The following is a 14,595-nucleotide window of genomic DNA, read 5'->3' as shown; positions in this document are numbered from 1 at the left end:
GGGTTTCACACCAGCTGGGCAGCATGAACCCCTGACTATGCGCTTGTGGAATATTCTCAAAAACAACTATGTGGACACCGCCATCGTTAGTGAAATGATACAAAATGCGGAAGATGCAGGAGCTCAGGAAGTTCGCTTTCTCATTGATATGAGAAAAAACGAAAATGCAAACCTGAAACTATTCGATCCTGAAATGAAGTCTTGTCATGGACCAGCCCTTTGGGTATACAACGATGCCGTATTCACAGACCAAGACTTTGAAAATATTCTTCGTCTTGGAGGGCGTACCAAGGAAAAGGACGCTGAAAAGATTGGGAAGTTTGGGACCGGTTTCAACTCGGTGTACCGCCTAACTGATGTTCCAAGTTTGGTTAGTAGGAACTACATGCAGTGTTTCGACCCTCATACCACACACCTTGGAAACGTTCTCCCGAACAAGAGTCAACCTGGGGTTCGTCTCAGATTGAATAGCTCCAAACCACTCCGGAGATTCTCAGATCAGTTCAAGCCATTCAAGGGAGTGTTCGGGCTCGATTTCAGTGGAGGAAATGAGCCATTCAACTACAACGGAACACTCTTTAGACTGCCCCTCCGTTCTAAAGAAGCTGCACAGAAAAGCCAAATATGTAAGGAAAGCTACGATGGGGAGAAACTGATCAACCTGATGCAGAAAATGTGGGAATCATCACAAAACCTCCTGGTGTTCACCAAAAAGGTAAAGAAGGTTGCCCTGTTCTACCTTTCTGAGAATTCTAGCGATCCTTCGAGGGCTGACGAGTTACTCACCATACAGAAGACCGTGCGATCTCCGAGGATGAAGGACGATAGTACCGTCATTTCAACTGAATCAATCCACTGCACAATGACTGCAAAGGGAAATGAAATGATGTCACAGAAACATGAAGTTAGTGGAGACCTGGACATAGTCAAAGTGATATGCAAGACTTCAGAACAGGCAGCATCTCTCGCAAAATCTCCAGAAGGCAAAGAGTGTGGACTTTCACCTGAAGGTGCGGTTGCCTTTCCTTTTCATAGACCACCAATGTCTGAATCTGAGAAGCAGATCTACTGCTTTCTTCCCCTCTCAATTCCCAGCTTGTTCCCGGTACATATCAACGGATCTTTCGCTGTAAAAGAGGATCGGCGGAGTCTTCACATGCCAGTGCCCGATGGAAGGTTGCTATCTGAGAAATGGAATCACATACTTCTTACAGATGTGATATGCAGAGCGTACGTTGCACTCTTGTCTGACAGTGAGTTTATTCAACAAGTGAATGACACATATGGCTCAGATATTTCTCCTGAGGAGTTGTGGCCAGATATTGATGACATACCAAATAATTCAGAATGTTCGGCTCTGTTTGACGCTTTCTACAAAGCAATGGTATATGGGTTTGATGGCCGTGAATCATCATTGTTCTGGAAAGATGGCAAATCGCATCAGTTCACGAATGTTGTGTTCCTTAGTGAAGAAGTTCAGAAAGAGACATCAGTCAGTGATGTGGTAACCAAGGTACTACGCGACCATCTCCCCTCAATGGAAGTGATGTCATTGACCGAGAAAACTTGGAGAGCCATAAGAAGAGTAGAGCTGATAGATGAAGTTCTCAAGAGAACTTATGATTTCAACAGGTTCTTCGATGAAGTCTTTCTACCACACATCATTCAGATGCCGGACAACATCAGAAATCAACTGGTTTTGTTTGCACTCAATAAAAGTGAAGACACACTACAGCAGAAACTAAAAGATGTGGAATGCATACCAGTAGAGAGAGGATCTGAACTGCGGAAACCTTGTGATCTAGTACACCCGAAAGGCAAAGCTGCACCTTTGTACTCGGAGTCTAAAAAGGTTTTCCCTCTAAGAGAAAAATTCAATGGCACCAACACATTAGCGTCACTATCTAAGCTAGGAATGGTGAAAGACTATCTTCATGAAGATATTTTCGTCGAGCGATGCGAGACTGTTCACATTCTGCATTCAAGCTGTATGGAAGGAGCTCAAACGAGATGCCATGCTGTACTGAAGTATCTTTCGGAGATGTTGAGGAGTGAATGGAATGGGAAGAAAAACCTCAGAGAAAGGCTTGCGAGTATCCCATTCTTGCCTATCTTGTGTGAAGAAAACAGAGATCCAGCTCTACCATGGGTGGAAAGGGACTGTGCTTATGCATCTGCTAACGATGTGTACTCTCATTCTAAAACATATTTGGTAAGCAGCACAACACACGTTGTAGATGAATCAAAACAGTGGAAGCTTTCCTGGAAAGTAGAGCACTTTCTTGGTCTTTCAGATAAATATCCCTCTGTCCAAGACGTACTCAAGCAGTTCTCGAACTTTCGTATTCACTACGAAATGAATACTGAATGCATTTCTGATCATCAGTTACAAATGATATGCGAGGCGGTCTATGAGCGTGTTGAAATCGCATGTAAAGACAATAGTCCAGACATCTCCAACGAAGATCTTCAGAATCAATCATTCTTCCTTGTAGATCGCAAGTTTGTAGTGGCCTCTATGGTTGCCTATGGAGGTAGAGATCTTCCACCGTATCTATTTAAAGCTTCTCAGTTCCTGAAACAATATCCAAGTCTTCTGGAACGTGCAGCATTAAAGAGGGAATTTGATGCCGGAGACTATCAAGGTGTTCTCCAATCTATACACGAGGATAGCAGTGGGGAACCTTTAGATGATGGGGTCTTGGAGGTTGCCATCCTAGCTGCCGAGCGACTAGCCAGTTTCCTAAAAGATGATGATGATGGGAAACCAACTCCAGATAGATTTCTCCCAGATGAGCACAAGTGCATGAGGCCTGTATTAGATCTCTGCTACAGTGACGTTGACTGGTTTGAATACGACGAAGTCAAACTCCATAAGTGTCACATGAGAATCAGTCTTTTGCTTGCAAAGAAGTTGAAAGTGAAGGGTGTTCGACAACAGGTGCTCCGGCCATTAGATATGGATTTCCCTGGAGAAGAATTTGGCCAGCATGAGGAACTTACAAACCGTATCAAGAGAATTCTTGATTCATACCCGTCTGATGAAACAATACTAAAAGAACTTCTTCAGAATGCAGATGATGCTGGGGCAACTGAAATCCACTTTGTCTACGATAATCGCTTACATAGTGGAAATAAGCTTCTAGGAGATGACATGAAAGCTTTGCAGGGACCTGCTCTTTGTGTCTTCAACAACAAGTCTTTTACAGATGACGATATTCGTGGGATACAGAATCTTGGAGAAGGTAGCAAAGCTGATCACATAGGAAAGATAGGCCGTTATGGGGTCGGTTTCAATGCGGTGTATCAACTCACGGATTGCCCAAGTTTCATCTCCAATGGTGACCGATTATGCATGTTTGACCCTCTGCTGAAATATATTCCGGGAGCAACACCGATTAAGCCGGGCCTTCAGATAAAAGTTAATGGCAGTGTGCGTTCTTCGTTCCCAGATATCTTTCAATGTTACTTGGAAGACGTACTTGCAGATGGAGAAGAGGACTTTACTGTATTTCGTTTTCCACTGCGGGAGAAAGCTTCGACACTCAGCAAAAACGTATGGCAAGCTACAAAGATTCGGAAGCTACTACAAGATTTTGAGGATGCTGCATTAGAGAGTCTTTTGTTTCTGAAAAACATCACTAAAATCAGCATATCAGAGGTAACAAGATCAGGAGCTATTGGCTCTACTCGTACTATCACAGCAGAGATAACCGAAGTGGAAGGTGAAAAGAAAATGGATTTCCTGCGCAAAGTTCAAGATATCAGTAGAGCAGCAAAGGATGACAGTACCTGGCAACCAGAACCAGCAGGAGTCATATACCAGATGAAATTGAAAGGGACAGGAAGAGATGAGGATTGGGTGATATGTCAGCAAGTAGGAAGTGCAAACACGGTTGAAGAAAACATAATGCGAAAACATAAACTACTTCCAGTGGGAGCTGTTGCTGCCCGTCTGACAGATAAAAGAGGGGAACTCAAAGGAAGGGCTTACTGCTTCTTACCCCTTCCCATTGCAACGGGACTACCAGTTCATGTGCACGGATACTTCGCCTTAGACCATGAGAGTAGAAGACACTTGTGGGACGGTAGCAAGACAGATGAACAAACAAAGTGGAACTTTCATGTCACCCAGAAAGTTATTGCACCGGCTTATGTGAATTTGCTGTTGTGGATAAAAGAATTCTTTGTCAAGAAATATGAATGGTCACGATCGATGTCATGTGAACAGAAAGCTCACACTTTGAAACTACTTCAGAAATACCACACTTTCTTTCCTAACATCGGCGAGAAAGGGTCGTACTGGAAAGAGCTTGAAGCCACTGTATACGAAATTGTTGCCTCGAAAGCCCTGATGCTATTTCCTTCTCTATACAGAAAAGATGATGGCAACTGGGACTTTTTCCTAACATGGAAGACCCCTGTCGTGCACATGCAGTCTCCAGACGAATCAAAGGTGGGCTATTTCAACACACTGCCAAACCAAATGAGTGATCACTTCACATTCCCTACAAGTAGCTCCTCGAAGGCTGAGATGCAAGAAAATGTGAAAAGACTAAAGGAGACACTGATCGAAATCACATTTCCATTACTAGAGTCTCCGACATGGGTAATGCACAGTCTCCGTAATGCATGCAAGCATCTCAATCAGGAAACCATGAACCGTGAATCAGGCAACTATGAAGTTCTTGAAGTTTTACCTTCAAATGTGGTGTCGTTCCTTGGCGGAGACAATCCCCTTCAGAGGCAATTACCAATGCCACTTTCAAAGTCAAGGATCCAAGACGAGAAGAGACTGAAGGGACTCATTAATTACTGCAAGAAGGGAACAAAATCTAACTTCAAGGACAGTCTCCACGGACTACCATTGCTCTTCACTCAGGATGGAAACTTGAGGAGGTTATCACGTGATGAGCGAGTCTTTGCATCAGAATTCTGCGATATTTTCATTCCTCAGAGTCATAGGTTTTTACATAAAAACTTTCTAGACACTCTACCACGAAATACCAGTGTCTTTTGTGAGCTTGGTGTGAGAGCAGTATCTACACTTCTTGATGATTGCCACCCTTATCTCGAGTGTGCTTCAGATGAAATAATAACGCTCCAGAACAACCTTTCATCTGAATGGTTTGTACGTTTGTGGAGTCTTCTTGAATCCTTCTGCACAGAGACGACCAAGTGGACTGATTTTGCTCACGATATCAGAGTTGAACTTGGCCGTTGGGCGATATTACCTGTCACTGAAACAAAAACTCAGTATCATCGTGAAATTAAGCTTGTGGCACCTGTCAGTTTATCCTCTACGATAATAGTCCAACCAACCGAGTCGTATTGGCCAATCTACTCCGCACTTAAATCACTGAACGTCTACATGGTCGAAAATTCCATTCTTCACGAAGACAATTCTAGATTGATACATCATCTCGTCACCCACAAGGGCGATAGCACGAGGGTCTTAGATGCTTTGATGTACTGGGCTGATAGAGACCTCGAGAGATTTGGAAACCTCAAAGCTGATCAGCATGAAGAAATCCTGAGATTCTTCAGTAACTGTGAGAGCCAAGCTGATCTCAAGAGGCTGAAGAGCCTGCCTTGCTTCAAATCGATTGCAGGTGACTTTGTCAGTATCAGAGAATTCGACACAGTTCTTGTCCTCCCAAGCATGATTCCGAAACAGGAACAAGATAAATGGGTTAGTACCTCTCGTGCTATATTCCTACAGTACAACATATCGCTTAAATCTCTATACAAGAAGCTAGGATTGACTGATACAACGGAGATGGACGTATATGAAAAGTACATTCTGCCGGTCTTTGACCAACTCAGCGAGGGCAGTCGTCTTGAACATCTTGTGCGGATCAAACAACTACTACAACCGCTACCCATTCATAACCCAAATAAGTCCTTTAGTGGAACTAGGGAGGAAGCTAGTCAGAGATTAAGATTAAGTGACCTGCGTTTCATAACCGGTGCAAATGGGGAATTGCTGAAGGCCAAGGACTTCTATGACCCAGAAGTCAAGATATTTTCTCTAATGTGGAAGGAGGTCCAGCTTCCACCAAAGCGCGTCATGGTTTCTTTAGGCCTTCGTTTCCTTCGAGAAATAGGACTACAAGTTGTTATTACCAGAGACTTATTCCTCTCCTTTGCCCAGCAGGTGCAGCTATCACACTCTGACCTTAAGGAGATGAAAGAGAAGTCCACTGCCCTTGTGTTTGAATTGAGAAGGAGATGTGATCTTCACAAAGACTCTTCTTTCCTACAGCGAGTCGGTATGGTTGACTTTCTTGTGAGTGACGGGATCAGCACAGAGATGAAATCTATCCACCCACCCTTCATGAATAAAGGAACTCTCATGAGGTATTCTGGATCCAGTTCTTTCGAACACATACGACTGTTATGGTCCACCAACAGCGTCCTGCCACATTATACGGCTTCTGGGAAATGCTTCTCTTGTGGTATAAGTATCCATGAGAAAATGGGCGTTGCACAGGACCCTGCATTTATGAGTGTTATCCAGCATTTACGGAATATATGTAACAGACTCCAACAGAAGAATGACAAGAAGATATCTTTCCCTGAAAATCTAGCTAGTGTACTACAGGAAATATTGACATTCGTTTCCTCCAAGTGCGCCGGACAAAACTGCTCTCAGGAACACCCCTGTGGAAGGTGCTGTATCATCAGAGATGAGTTGCGAAACGTACCTATTGTCTTTTTGGAGCTCGAGGATGAGCATCGCTTAGTCAAAGCAGAACAGATATCACGTACGATGGAAGGAAATCTAGAGCCTTTTCTATACCAGCTGCCAGACAAGTGGGTTCCTTTCTTCAAGTTATTTCAAATTCTTGGTGGAACGGTGAAACCTTCCATACGCCAATATGCTTTTGTTCTTGAAAGCCTCTACGAAAGGGGACAGTGTGCATGGTCAAACCCGAATGTAGTCAACATGGTAGACAAGGCCACATGTGGCCTTTATGAAGAGTTAATGAAGACCAATCCTGCACAGATAGCTGCTGCTTTTGTTCCCGGACACTCCCTGTATCTACCTTCATGTCAGCGAAGTTTGGAACGATCAGATCGCCTTCTAGTGAATGATGTGGAACACTACACAAACCGACTTAGATCTAATCTACCACTCGTCAAGATCTTTCAAAGTCACGAACGAATCGCGCGAGAAGCTTTCGCCAGGCTTCCTGACAGGATGAAACCGAAAGCAGTAAGCGCAGAAGTGAAAGAAATGTTGAGCAAGACTGGTAACGATTCGCAAAAGTGTTTCTTGACTGGAAACGAACCATGTGAGTTTGGAAGAAGACTTCAAATCCTGCAGTCTCAGGAGTTTCTTAAGGCGGTTTGCTCCATCATGAAGCACAACAGTCAAAAAGTGGACGAGGAGACCAGGAAACGGTATAGAGATTGCCTTACTGGACTGAAGATTACATGTATGCAGCAGTTACATTCGATTCTGCAAATCAATGGCCAAGACATAGAAGGTAGTGAAACCGAAGTACCTTCCTTCATCAACAGTGATAATGAGCTGTTTGTACAACATAGTGAAGAAGAAAATAGAATGGAAACACTATTAAGTGTTGCAATCCATGTCAACCAAGTCCTTGGAAATGTGTTTGAGGATACAAATTATATGTCTATCCTGCTATCTCCAGAATCCCCAGCTAAAATCCCGAAAGCACTAGCGAAGTTCGGCATTGCCGTAGAAAACATGGAAGATGACACAAGTTTCAAGTTGCCTAATCCTGGAAGTACTATTCCAGAACAACTCTACCACCTCATAGAACACGACCCCTGGACGTCTTTTAGCACAGGCGAATATATAGGCTACGCACAAACCGATGAAGACGGTGACTACTACATATACGCAGTAGTGGATGAGAGGATATGCAATGAGTCGCTCAAGTCAGTTTATCTCATCGGCATTGGACAGGACAGCCCAATAGAAGCCAATGTGGTGGACATGCACAAGCTTCACATCCCGAAGTCCACATCAGGTATGGAGCTTGTTCCATCTGACAAAGTAAACTCAGATGATGCTGGACCATGTCTTTCTGGTCATCGGGAATCATCTCTTCCGACTGATATTGAAGAAGCAAAGCAACAGGTGACTGCAGAATTGGAGGAGATCTGGCAGCTTCCAGAGGAGCAGAAAAGGAAGGCTCTTCGCCGATTGATGTTAAAATGGCATCCAGACAAGCATCCAGAAGGTTCGAAGGAACTGTTTGACGAAGCATTTAAACATCTCCAGAGCGAGCTACAAAGACTAGGAACGGGTCTTTCAAAAACAAGTTCATCGTATGAAGACCTTTTCAAATCGGCTGAACAGAGAGCAAAGGAAGATCGACAACGGTATACTGACTTCGGAGGATTTGAATCAGGATTTTGGGCAGGAGCTGGTTTTGGTTTTGGAGGAGGAGGGGGTAGAGGGGGTTCTGGATCAGCTAACTGGAATAGCTTCTTCACTGAGGCTTCGAGATCACCAGATATCCGCAATGCACGCCGTTGGCTACGCCAGGGACAAGAAGATCTCCGTGCTGCCCAACACGATCTTAACCCACATGATGAGCCGTCACTAGAGTGGGTGGCGTACAAGTGCCACCAGAGTGTAGAAAAGGCCCTCAAAGCTGCTCAACTTGCTATCAGAGGATGTTACAGTTGTACCCATAACATTTACGGTTTAGCCTGTGACGTCAGTGAACACACGAGTGAACACGTGCGTGAACACGTAATATCATCAGAATTTCTCCATAACGTACGCCAGCTCAGTTCTCTCGTGGGTGATCAACGGCCTCGGTACCCGGATAGATGCGCCTCCTCACAGATTCCTCACGAGGTCTTTAACGACAAATCCAAAGGTGAGGAAATGATCCAGCTCGCCCGTAAAATTATTGCAGTGGTTCAAACATCATTGGTTCCGTCCAGATCATGAACACAAGGTTCGAAGTATACGTATCTAGGTATACACAAATATTGCTTTCGTTTCCACTTCTTTTACATAAACGACATACCTGCATTGTGAAACTGAAGCAAAACGTGAGTGACCATATTCTTCTAGTGACTCTTGCGAGAAGATTTGTACTTATGAAAGCGGTAACAGTATTTGTAATCGCGCTAAAATAACCAGTTTGTACGTAGCCCATGATACACCTGACCCCAAATATCCACAGATCTTTTACACATGGGGCTCTCCCACTTTGTGCACTTTAGAATTATCCCTGCCAAAGTCATGGATGTACATCTCTCAGCCCTCTTGAGAAGAATGCTTCCTCATGTGTTCCTTAGAACTGTCGGTGCATACATTGATAATGATGACATAAATTTCATGAGCACGTATCCAATATTCGTCTGACCTTCATCTGCCTTTGCGCAGATTATATTCATGAATTTGCTTATTATTATCACTTTGACTCAAAACCATACAAATAGTAAATTCGGTTGATTTATGAATTGATTACTGATGCTATCATGCCCTTTTGTTCCTCTCACTCTGGTCGCCATATTTCGTTTACTAATGTATCATTCAAACGAAGTACTTTAATTCGTATGCATTGAAGTTTGATTTACAGGGCGATTCAACCCTTGTGATAACTTCATTTGTATAAAAGAAAAATAAGAGAAACAGAAAGGCGAAAGTTTGAAATAAATGATTAGCAGTTTGGTGACAATTGTGATAATGACGTAGTTGCGGATGACTCTCCCGTTTGTCGCGTACAAAAATACCATTAATTCCTGTTTTCCTCCTTATTGCCTTCTCCCTTGGGGCACTACTCAAAAATATTATGGATAACATCTAATCAAGAATAGACCCATCTGAGTCACACATTTTTTTAATTGAAATTTTGATCATTTTGTGTTGGAACAAATGGGAAATTTATCCCACACTACATCACAAAGACATTACCGATACCTTTACCTGCTAGACAATTTGATTGACGCAGCGGATGCGTATTATAATGTCATTAAAAATAAACATTGAACGTGCAACGTAAATAGTCTTGTCATCCGTACAGAATCGACTTGTTGGAAAAGATGGAAATACTATTTCCCTCAAAATAAATTTTGTATTCTATTTTCCGACAGTCAGATGGCACTCTTTTTTAGATGGGTATTTAACTGATGTTATGTGAAATGTTTATACAGGTGTAATTAAGTATAGTGTCATTTGATATCAATGATCGTAATATCGAATATTTCGGAAATTGTTTACCATTTTAAAATATACCATATTATTGAGTTTATGTGTGATGTCAGCACAATCGTATCTATTAGGCCCTCACTGAGAAAATTCAATGATAGCTATTCAGTTTAAACGTCTATCTTCTACTGGTGTAATGGAAATTGTGGTTTCTCTTGCTTTGAATTGCGAATACAATTGTATCTATGATTAAAAGGAATATATTCATAATATTCATGATATCAAACAAAACAACAAACAAACTAAAATGTAAATATTATGTATTTTCAGCATTTTTTTAAAAATAATCAATACTGAATACCGCATCATTAAAATGAATGATAGATTACAATATGTTTTGCCAAAACTGTTATTAAGTGTACACCCTTTCTGTGATACACATTTTCTTAGTTGTTGCTCTACTGTAGAAGAAGTGTTATATTTTACAGATTTGTTGTATACATCCTAATCTTTGTGAATATATGTTTTGTAATGTTAAAAGCAATTGTAGAATATAACAATGTATGGTAGTTATGACTGTACTGTATTCTCACTGACTTATTCACATACATAAGTTGCATTGATATATGATAATGTTCTAACGACGAATGACTTTTTTATTCAAGTGTCATACGATGGAGAAATTTGTGTAAATAATGTTTTACTTTTGTACATAATCGTTTGCGAGACTTTTCCATATTATATACCTGTTATGATTGCGTCAAAATATTCTATCAACAGAATATAATGAAGCCATTGGCGCCACAATACAATGGATTGACTTAACTGTATTATCTTCAAGATTTCATATCATATCATAGTATTACAAACTATGTTGCTGTTGTTTATTGCGTCAAAATAGACAAAGAGATTTTATGGACGCGTTGATAATGATGTATGTTAGAAGGTGAATTCATATAAATATATTTCGTTATATATAAATATTACACGGTTTGTACAGAAGTGTAATATCAACTGCAGAAATAACATTGCTTGCTGCCACATTTTTAGATCACAGTTAGGATGTACAGAACATTTTGTGATATTACAACTTAATTATATACAAAGTACAATGTATATAGTTATGCAACCGGAACTATAATGTAATGTTATTGAATTTCACTGAATTTGTTCAACACGACATTTAAAGACAGCATTCTATATATTCATTCACACCAGTGTTTTCTTGTTAATACAAAAAGAGCATTTTTCCCATGAACTTGTGCTCAAGTTGATGACCGAAAATTATGTGTCGTTCATGAAATTGGCACATTCCATTTTATCTCAAATAATGTATTTCATGATTTTGTAGAATCTTGAGTGACTCTTTTGGTAATTTTACTGACAATATGATATCGCAGTTAGTATTTGTATACAGAGTATACCACTCCTGTGAGCTATTATGGGGTGTATGTTTTTTTATTTATTATCATGTGTATGTATATATTGATTATGATTTACATTACATAATGTAGTGTAACCTTTAAGAATTGAAGGGAAACGATAATTTCTCTACTGATTATATTTAAATATTGGTTTGTACTGAGCATAGGTGTATGGAGCCCCGATCTAAAAGAAATTGCAATTTGGTTCCGTTTCGAACATAATAACTTATGATCTTTAATAGTTTCCGAAGACTCCTTTGTTTTCCACGTACAGTTTTATTATATAGGACATTTATGATTGTCAAGAAATTGTATGCATTCTGTTACAAATATGATTTAACTGTTAAGAAGATTGTTATTCATAGTTTGTATTTGTGCATTTGTTTATATACTTGATTTTATAGCCTGTATGTGCAGATGAGTAAGTAGAAGAAATAGGAAAAACCAAAATATGATAAAAAATACAATGTTGGTTTGATATTACACGATTGTGTATAAATATTTTACAGTTTATTTGAGGATGTTTTTTCTTTTCTTTTTTCACTTTATTTACCACGTCAAGAAAGTCACTTAACCTGTTGTTCAGTTGGATCAAATCTTAAAGTTCAAAGTTCAAGGTCTAGTTCAAGTTAGTACAGAAGATGAGTGTTATCTTTAAGAAATTAACAGTATTCTTTTGTACATAGCCTGTATAATGTTACTGAAAATGCATTTACAGAATACTGAGAGTATTTATGCCAAACCTCTCCGAAGAAGAACCCCTTTCAATGGTTTTGTTTGCCTCTATGTATGGATTGTTTAATTGCTGCTGTTGTCACACTGACATGTTGGCCTGTATCGTTTACTGACTAGTATGTAAATATTATGATATTATGATTTTTGTGAGATTTTGAAGATTCCGTTGTTTTCTTGACTGTCGCTACACTGATCAATCTAATTACCTGGAGAATATACTATAATTCTCAATTTTCCATTTATACACTAGTTGTTACCCTTGCATACATGTTTCCAGATTTTCATACAAAACAAAGTTTCATATTTGAAACGACCACGGACATTTGCTTTTTACTTGTAAAAATGTTTATTAAATATAGTATGTCAATGATGAAAACAATTATATCATTCCAACAGAAACTGTTGTAGTTGTTTTAAAACAAATCTATGAGTGACAGTTTGTAACAAGGTTACGTTGCAGTTTGTTGTAATAATTATGTTACAAGACTTGTAAATAATTGGAATTTCACATGATATTCATTTAATTCATGTGACACCAATGCTTCACGTACAATATGTGTCAAATATCGCCAACATGAGCAACAAACAGATTGTGAAATAACTGTAATCTTATTCTGGGATTCAGATATTTTTGATGTATATTTTGAACGAGTATGGAAATATTGAGACTATAAGCCTAGTCGAAATTTGTGATGTAAAAGACGAATTTTTACGAGTTTTGTTTGTTTATTTTCGAGTTAAAAATTAAAATGGAAAGAAAAAGTCATGTACATATATATACATGTAATACTATATCGATGTTTGTATCCAAGAATTGTGCAACCTCATAGTTTTGAGAGTGATTTTGTATATTGTGTTATATATAGTTTTGTATATAGTTTTCTATAGAGTTTGTTCTTCGCCTCAAGTATGTATGACGTTCCTTGAGGCTTCCGTACAATGCTATCCAGTCTGGAATTGTTCACACATACGTTTTCTTGAGTATCATGTTTATGTATTACAGCTAGTAAGCGACTTCGGAGATACTATCTGCTACGTGGTTTTGTAGAGTTTCTTGCAATTAAATATGATTAGTAATCACGGTAATGCTCTTTCAAGCACGTGAGAGAGAAATTATTACGAACGATCATTTTCGTAATGATAACATGATTATGTATGAATTAATAATGAGGGCAGTGTACATTCTACATTTTGTGACGGCAAGGATCTGTCATTTTTGTACTATTTTTCTTAGTTCATAAGTGATACTCCGATAATGAAAGAAATATAGTGTTATGTTACAAGTTTGAATCAAAGAAAACTTTAGTGACCTTAAAAATGTTAATTGCCTACCATACGGTATTTTGTCTTTCTTTTTCTTTCAAAAAGAAACTGTGTTTTTATGTTTTAAGCAATTATGTTGTCCTTTTTATAAATTCTATCAGTCGTTTTACATGTTTCCTTCATATTGAACTAAAAGTGTCATACATAATGTCAAAGTAGAAATTCACTGCTTTCAAACCTGCAGTCATAGGTCAACGTTGAGTGTCGTTTTGAAACCAATTTTGATGAATAAAAGTTTGCTAAATGATAAAGTGCTGCTGGTGACATTGTACACTTATGGTCGGTCTTCTGTGTTTGCGAAACGATGAGGGACATATAGTTATGTTGAGAGAGAGAGAGAGAGAGAGAGAGAGGGATGAATAGAAAGAGGGGCAAGGGGAGGAGAGAAAAGAAAAAGAGAGAACGAGAGCGACAGAGATGGGATGGGGATATCGGAGGGAAGAGAGAGAGAGGGAGATTATAAGAAGTAGGCCTACGCTGTCGTCCATAAAGCGACTATTAGAGCAAGTTTCTCTTTATTTTCCCGCATTTAGAGTTTATATAATTAAGTTTCTTATCAAATGTTCATTTAATCGTTGATGATCAGAGTGTGCTTAAAGCCCCACCACTTTTGTTTTTCCTCTTAATAAGATGTAATTGTTCACAATGCGACCTCTTTCTCGCAAATGAATATTCAGACCATCACACCATACTGCAAAGTATGATGATGAAGTAGTATCTTGGACTACGTAAAGAGAGAAAAAAGTGTTGAAATAATCCCTCATAACTAATCACAACGTAGGAAAATATTCCAATGTCTAAAAATTTGTATATTTCCGCTTATAAGTTTCTCATCGCAGGTGCCCCCTTTTCCAGAATGTGCCCTATTTTTTTGGTGCCCCCCCCTCCCAATGTTTGGAAGACGCTCCGCCGCACAGTGGGCCAGGGAGGAACCAAAGTGCGCCAAAACTCATTTTGGGGGATTTA

General features: G+C 39.7%; 1 protein-coding gene across 1 annotated transcript; it reads left to right on the top strand.

The window, feature by feature from the left end:
- Window positions 1–6: 6 nt before the first annotated feature.
- Window positions 7–13,880, top strand: LOC115923473 (sacsin-like). Its single transcript, XM_030984151.1, has one exon. The coding sequence runs from the start codon at window positions 38–40 to the stop codon at window positions 8,939–8,941; it is 8,904 nt and encodes a 2,967-aa protein (XP_030840011.1). The 5' UTR covers window positions 7–37; the 3' UTR covers window positions 8,942–13,880.
- The last annotated feature ends 715 nt before the right edge of the window (window positions 13,881–14,595 follow it).

This window comes from Strongylocentrotus purpuratus, unplaced genomic scaffold (assembly GCF_000002235.5).
Source record: "Strongylocentrotus purpuratus isolate Spur 01 unplaced genomic scaffold, Spur_5.0 spur5_scaffold_14, whole genome shotgun sequence".
Taxonomy (NCBI): Eukaryota; Metazoa; Echinodermata; class Echinoidea; order Camarodonta; family Strongylocentrotidae; genus Strongylocentrotus; species Strongylocentrotus purpuratus.
The sequence above is the reverse complement of the archived record's forward strand: the minus strand, read 5'-3'. Positions and strand labels throughout refer to the sequence as shown.